Source organism: Dioscorea cayenensis, chromosome 5, assembly GCF_009730915.1.
Source record: "Dioscorea cayenensis subsp. rotundata cultivar TDr96_F1 chromosome 5, TDr96_F1_v2_PseudoChromosome.rev07_lg8_w22 25.fasta, whole genome shotgun sequence".
Classification (NCBI taxonomy): domain Eukaryota; kingdom Viridiplantae; phylum Streptophyta; class Magnoliopsida; order Dioscoreales; family Dioscoreaceae; genus Dioscorea; species Dioscorea cayenensis.
This window is the reverse complement of record NC_052475.1, coordinates 4,170,857-4,178,594: the sequence shown is the minus strand read 5'-3', so window position 1 is coordinate 4,178,594 and position 7,738 is coordinate 4,170,857. Positions and strand designations below refer to the sequence as shown.

Genomic DNA, 7,738 nt, shown 5'->3' with positions numbered 1-7,738 from the left:
ACATTTGAGAACATGCTCCCTTACCTTTTATGCATAGTTTTTTTTTCACCGACGAATTTTTTTATTATAATTTTTTTTAAGCAAAATTTGGATATACAAGACATGTGTTACTAAAAAGTGTGCATATGTGAAGTTTCTCTACTCTCATTATATTCTCTCATTTTGTGTGAATTAAAATTCGAATCCATCTTGACATATTAGAATTTTCATTGTGATGGTCTTCGTGGGGATTTTTCCCTTAACTTTCATGTCATATTTGCCTTTTAAAGGAGCATACAGCACCAAAACTATCCTTACAAACCTTAATAAAAGAGGTCATTGAACCTCAACATCATCATCTTATTGAAGAAAACCACTGGTGCACTCTTCTATCTCCTTATTGCCCTTTTCCAAGTGCATTTCCTTTTATCGCCTTAATGCCCTATTTCCTTTTGGGTTGAAGAACATACTCTTCATGACGTTACTATTTTTTAGAGTTTATTCTTTATTTCTTTTGTCTTCTAGAAAATCTTTTAAACATCTTGTTCATAGTGTTTTACTTGGGTACAATGCAAAACATAATGGTTACCATTATCATGATCCACAAACCTAATAATTATGGGTCTCACGTCATATTACATTCTATAAGACCATTTAGTATTATTCTACTGCTTCGGACAATTTATCTTTTATTTATTTTTTTTCTCCTATATAGGTTCACCTTCCTTTCTACAATTCTTGTCTCCTTTTTTCTTGAGCTCATCCATCTTCCTCTCTCAGTATCCATCATTCAATTATATATATATATGGGAATTCATCTCCTGGGGACGTCCCTAGAATTCATTTCTAGGGATGTCCCCGCATCAGCAGTTAGCGGCTAATGCTGATGATGTACAGTTTTGAAAAAGCAAAGATCCAGTCCCCTTTTTCCTCCTCCATTTGAAAAAGCAAAGATCTAGTCCCCCTTTTCCTTCTCCAATTCCCAAAAAATTGGCTCTCCACCGGTGCTCTCCCTCCTCTCCTCCTTCATTCCCTCGCCGACGACTGCCCAAATCTTGGCCTCCCTTTGCCCTGTAGCCGCCGCCACTGTTGATGTTGATCGCATCCAGATCTCATTCCTCCTCTGGCTTTGATCTCGCCAACCAACTCCAGCGACTTCTGAAACTCATCCGGAGCCACACATCTAGGTTGAAAGCCAAGCATTCGCTGGCCGGAGAAGAGAACAACAAAGCTTGTGTTTGGTGTGCTCAATCATTTATGTTCTTGTGCCGATGGGAGAGCGCAGTTTAGTTTTTCTCTTTTAGTTTTTATTTTCTTCTTTGTTTTTCTGATCTTGAAATTGAGATGTATGTATAATCATCCCTGCCATGCATTCTTATATTCATCATTATTTGCCCAATGGTTCTGACTAGTGGAAGGTATCACCTACAAGAAAGATAAATTTCCTTTCCCACACTATGATTTATCACTATATATAGGAGGTACTTCATGCAATTTTCTGAGAAGAGTTATCAGCTATCTTCATATTATCATTTTTGTGCTATATTGCACTTCCACCTATTTTTAATTTGTGTTAGCATTGCAATCATCATGGTCATGCTCTAGTTGCCCAGTTTTGCTCAACTGCTAAATTTTATGTGGAAATTATATTATATTTCATCAGCTTCTTATTCTGTTCATGATGTTCTTGACAAGGTCCCCTTGCGTATATCCCGCAAGTGTACGGGTTTGTCGAAGTAATAATCTCGGATGAGCGGGTATCGTATCCACAGGGAGTAGGGAATAAAAACACTTAATTCGCTTCTTAGCTATGTGAAAGATGAATAGTGATATGTGTGACAATGATTCAATTCTCAAAAGTAAAAACAACAAGTAAGAGAGCACAAGTAAAGGAGAATGTAAGGCAATCGATAAAGATGGGGTACCCGGATATTGCTCCGCCTAGGATAATCATTTCAAGTACAAGAACCCTCTATTATGCTTCCTAATCAATGCAAATGAGTCGTGGAAATCCTTAATTACATAGTCCCAAATCTAAGGTCAACTATGCCTAACTCTATACATGTCCCGGAGGAGAGATTGAATAACCTCTCAACCTCGCACTCGCATAGAATTGCAATAAGTTCTAGGGATTCCAAGTGATAAATCTCTTCCTAATTGTAGACCTAACCTTTTGGTCCAGGTGGAAGGTCCCTAACCACAATTAAGCCCTAGATACTAAGATTACTTCTGCGCTTCACTCCGTTGCACCCGCAACTAAGCCCCAGTGGAAGGTCATCCCTTAGACCATTCACTCTATTGTGGCCGCAAAGAACTCGAGGAACGGAGGTAGAATCTAACACATCGGAGGGGAAAGGGGACGCTCCTGTACCTCTCGACTCACCCTCTCAACCCTCTCCAACCTAGCTTTGTCTAACACTCGTGGTGTGTCACTCATTCACAAGGTTACCAACAAGAACTCTCAACCCTAGTGTCACTCTAGGGAAGTATTCACACAATCAAGCATTCAAGGTTGGAACTCATAATAAACATCAATTAATTGAAAGCATAATAAAGAGATTCAAAGAAATGAATACATCCTAGGGTTCACAAATACCCAAGTACCCACTAGGGGTTAAGCTCTCCATGGAGCTAAGTACAATCAAAGAAATAGAATGTAAAAGCAAAGAATTCATAGAAAACCTGGTCGATAGTCGTGTCGATGGTCTTGTGGAAAGTCCTTTACTCGTCGTCCAAAGATCCCCTTCTCCGGTATAGGATACGCCTCGACGGAAGCTCCCCTACCAACCTTCTTCCAAAGAGATGACGATGTCGGAGCCATAGAACCTCTCCAAAACCCTAGCCAATACCTCTCAAAACCTTAGCCGAAACCCTCTCTTAAGTTGGGGAAAAGATGGAGAAAAGAATACTGAAATCAGGGCTAAATCAGCTTTAAATAGGGATGGAATCAGGGATCCACACGCCCCTGTAGATTTTTCACACGGGCATGTGGAATTTCCACACGCCCGTGTGGATTCTCTGTTCTGCAGTTTTCTCGGCCGGCTGTAAATAGTGCTGCTACAGTACTTTGCCACAGTGTCTGACCTGAAATACTTCCCGAATCCATACTTTCATTGAGGTAACACAAACGGGCACACGTTCACGTCGTGGATCGCTTTGCTTCTTCAATGATGGAAAAGTTGGTGGAGATCTTGTTCTATATGCATAAGTCGGAATGCTTGAGTATGACTACCCTTGTGCCCCTCCAAATGGTTGTGCTAATTCAAATACGAGGAGGTTGACACACACTCTAGGATCTCACACCCGACCTATGTCTTCGCGTTTGAACCTTAGCAAGATTTTCTCCAAAATCGGTGCATTATGATCCACATTGGGTTCTTTCCTTCATAATCGGCCTCATAACCCTACCTGCATAAAAGTAACATAAAAACACACATATTAGTGTAAAAACCCGAGAAAGGTAATGCTTAACATAAGGAAAGAATGCTTCACATTCATATTGCACAAGCACTTATGAGTTCTCTTGTCTATAATTGCTTGTCATGGGTCAGTGATCAACTGCCTATAAGTACAAAGTTTGATATGAGGAGTGATCCTGGTGTTGTGAGGAATTATGGATAGCTCTTGCTGGAAATGGTTGCTGCTATTCCAGACGGCATTGTTTGTTTCTTTGTTAGTTACTCCTACATGGATGGCATTGTCAATAGCTGGAATGAAATGGGCATTTTGCAGGTGATGGCTTTCCCTTGTCACATGCTATTCTATCATGTTTTTGGCCTCTGCATAAGTGTGTCAAATTTGGTAATTTTATTTTGAATTTCATTGTAAGTTAAGTTTATCAATTTCGAGTCAAACTTTGCTCAAACAAGTTCTCAAATCTTTTTAAAAACATAGATGATTCTTCTTAGGAAATTAAGCAAAGAATTACTCTTAGTTTCCTTAGTTTAATATTATATTGTTTAGGTGTGATTACTCAAAAACCATATTTTGACTGCCTAAGCTATCTTGCATCATTTTTTAACTGTGCTACCTGTTTAGTTTTTACATTTTCTTTTATCGTCCTGTTCTTACACATCTGAACAAATACATTTACTACTTCTGAATTTTGATACTTTTCTGGTTGTTGTCTGTCATCAATTTCAGCACTCTAACTATTGAATTATCGTGTTTATATAGGTTTCACTTCCATAATTGTGTTGGCCTATGTTTACTTCTCTGCTACCTCTTAAATGTCTAAAATGGGCACAACAAGAACACCCGTCTCTACACTTCCCAAATAGCATTCAGCTGAACCTGGGTATTCTCATTCCAACCCATTTGATTCCGATCCAGAAACTGATACGAAAACCAGGTCCAACTTCAAGCATGCTCCATACAGTTACAGGAAAGATGAAAGAAGGGAATCATCTTATTCTGGATTTGCATATGCAAAAAACAGATACAAGAATGATGATGTTGAGGAACTGAACTTCAGAATGAAGGGTGCAAACATCAGAAGCCAATGTCTTCTCAGAAAATAAACAATATTATTACATTGTATATTTTTTTTTGAGTTACTTTCACCTGTTGTAATTAAATCTAAAGAATATATACATAAAGTGGAGGTAAATAATTCAATGTTTGGTGAATGGTGTGTCTAGTTTGATACTTTTAGCAAATTACTGTAATTCTTTGATACTTTTAAGCTTCAGAAATGATACTCAAGTTTTACAGAGAATTAGAACATTGAATTGAACAACAAGTGAATCACAAATGCATACATTGAATTGAAGCAAATTATAGCAATGTTTTCATCTTTGAAAAACACAAAGAATTGAGAGTAAATTAGAAGATAGAACTTCAGATAACAGTAAAAAAACTCCATCAAGAACAACAACACCATTGAATTGAAAATTTCAGAATTAAACATCCAAAGAAGCAATACAATGCAATGCATTAAGAAAAACAGAAGTAGTAATCTCATCAGAAACTTATTCTAATCAAAAGTTGAGATTTTTCTTCTGTTTTACCTCCACAATCAATGAAGTTCCGAAAACAATATTATCCATGGCTTCAATACCAGCTTTGCTACATCTGCTTCATTTTCAACTGATTTCTGCATTACTGCTGTTGAACTCAAATCATCTTCATGATGTAATTCAGGCAGTCCAAAAATATTGACATGGCCCTGGAAAAACTAGAGCTTCCAAGATGAATTACATTGCATTTCCCTTTAGGCGGTTAAAACACTTAGTAATCACAAGAAGAAAAATGCACTACTATACTCACCAAACAATTCTGCAATTCCAAAATTGACATCCAAAATTAAAATACCATAAAACATAACCATCATGACAATTGAACCATTAAAGATCCATCCAACATATTAAGGTACACAATACAATATTGATTACATAAACCACTTGTCCTAGATAACTTCAAAATGGAAATCATAGATTCACAAGTAGATTCAAATAGTGAGTGCTCCTTGTTGCTCATGCTGGATCTACATTTACAAATAAAAATTTTCATTTAGTAAATAATAAAAAATGATTAAAATATAAAATAAATTAATACAACTTTTGAAAGAAAAAAATGTCTTACTAAATGTGCAAGTAGTCATGTAATGACCCTTTCCTCCACATCTACTACAAGTTTTTTTTTTCTCTTAGCTGATAATTGGAGGTCGATGGTGGACTCAATCCTCGTATTCACTCTTGGTCGACCTGTGCTCTTGATAGATTTTGGATCAAGAATACTAATGTTTGACCCACAAACATTATCTTCACTTGATAAGGCAAGGCAAGAAGAAGAACCAATAATCTCTTGATTTTCATCATTTTGCTCGGTGCATGATCTATGTTCTGGTGCACTAGACATTTCACCAAGAATTTCAAAAATGTCTTTAAGCTTAGTCATAATTTTCTCATACATCTCTAAGGATGATATAGATTGTGCATTCCACTTCATCAAGGGTGTGAAGGCATTGTTGCATGTCTCAACCATCATAACACTTGACCTATATCTTGCATCCATAGTCCAAAGGCGTAGCATATATCTTTTAGGAACCTTTGCAACCTCTTTTTTTTTTTTAAATATTTTCAATATATGGCGACACAACACACCTTCTCTTTCAAACTTCTTACAAGAGCATGTAGCGGAAGGTTTCCCATCTTCAATACAATCTTTGCTAAACATAAAAGTTTCATTACAAATTATATATTTTGCATTTTCGGACCCATCTCGAACCCGTTCGGCAAGCATACTATCACTTTCTTGCAATTCTACTTGAAAGATATTAAACACAGCTCTTGTGTATACTTCTCTTGCATGCTTCTCAATTGGATGACTTGTGTAATAGTTAGCTATAGAGTTCAATGTCTTGAAGTCTTCATTTTCTTCATCATTTCGTCGAGCAAACAAAGCCTTATCATACTGAATAACAAACTCATCCAATGGAGTTTGTGCATTAACAAAGGCATCACAAAATGAGTTGATACTTTCACTACGTTGTGTAGAAGTCATTCCAGCTGTGAATATATCTTGCCAATATAGAGATACCCATTTGTGTCGAATGTTATACATCTTACTCAATCAATGTTTATCATCAATGTTATATGTTGCTTGAAGTTCGCCCCATCTATTTTCAAATGCTTCAATCGATTCACTACAATGCAACCAATTGTTGTAGTCCCTCATGAAGCCCTCTTTACTCTTCAAATCAACTAAATACTTCATTGAATTTCTTCCTATATGCCAAGAGCAAAGTCGATGGCCAGAATTTGGAAACACTTTTGCAATGGCCTTCCCCATAGCCAAGTCTTGATCTGTAATTATGGTTTTGGATGTTTTCCTAACATACATCTTAATTATAAAAAACTTTCTTCTTTTTCATCTACGATTAGAGCACAACCAAATAAAATCAATTGCATGTGATGGTTGACGTCAACAAAAGGAGCAAAGGGAAAACCAAATCTATTAGTTTTATAAGTAGTTTAACAACATCTCCAAATTCTGAATATGTCATTCTAGATCTTTCATTTGCCCAAAAGACACATCTAGTTTGACCAAACTCATCAAGCTCCACATCAAAGAAGAAAAAATCGTCATTGAGTTTTTTTATCCTTGAAAATCTTAACAATAGCCATGCATTCTTTCCCAATATTGTTGCTTCGAACTCCTCTCAAATGATTGGAACAATCAACCCCTGTAATTAGTGCATATCATGTATTTGAAAGTGTTTCATTTAATATTCGACTCATTTGGCTCGGTCCCACTCTACTTTTATGCAATGTCTTCATTAAATTTTTGCATGTCTCACTAATATGGCGGTGAGACCGTATCTTTATCACCTTAGATGGAGTTGTTAGTAAAAAATGATTATGCACATCATCAAACATCTTTATGGTCCATATTCCACTCTCCATATTCCACTCTACGCCTTTGAACAATTTTTCCTAGTTGCCTTTTGTCTGACATACATTTAGCTTCTTCCTTATCACAAACAAAGTGTCGACAAGTAATTATTTGAGAAATAGATGAACTATACACATGGCCCTTTCTTACCCCAAAACCTTTGGACTTTGCATAATCCAAGTAATAACGAAATGCTTCATTCTCATCCTCGAACTCCATACCAACAAATGGGATTCTTACATCCCGTTCATCTCGAGATTGTGGACTTATTGCCATTTCTTGATTATCTTGTGTTGCCAATTCATGCATATCTTCAACTTGGTGGCTATCAATTCCTTGTGTCACATGACCTTCACTTTCTTCA

General features: G+C 36.7%; 1 protein-coding gene across 1 annotated transcript; it reads right to left on the bottom strand.

Moving 5' to 3' along the window:
* Window positions 1–4,242: 4,242 nt before the first annotated feature.
* Window positions 4,243–6,483, bottom strand: LOC120259888 (protein FAR1-RELATED SEQUENCE 9-like). Its single transcript, XM_039267348.1, has 3 exons — window positions 5,590–6,483; window positions 5,039–5,146; window positions 4,243–4,314 (listed from the first exon to the last, which is right to left on the bottom strand). Exons 1-3 carry the CDS (start codon window positions 6,481–6,483, stop codon window positions 4,243–4,245), a joined length of 1,074 nt encoding a protein of 357 aa, XP_039123282.1.
* Window positions 6,484–7,738: the final 1,255 nt, after the last annotated feature.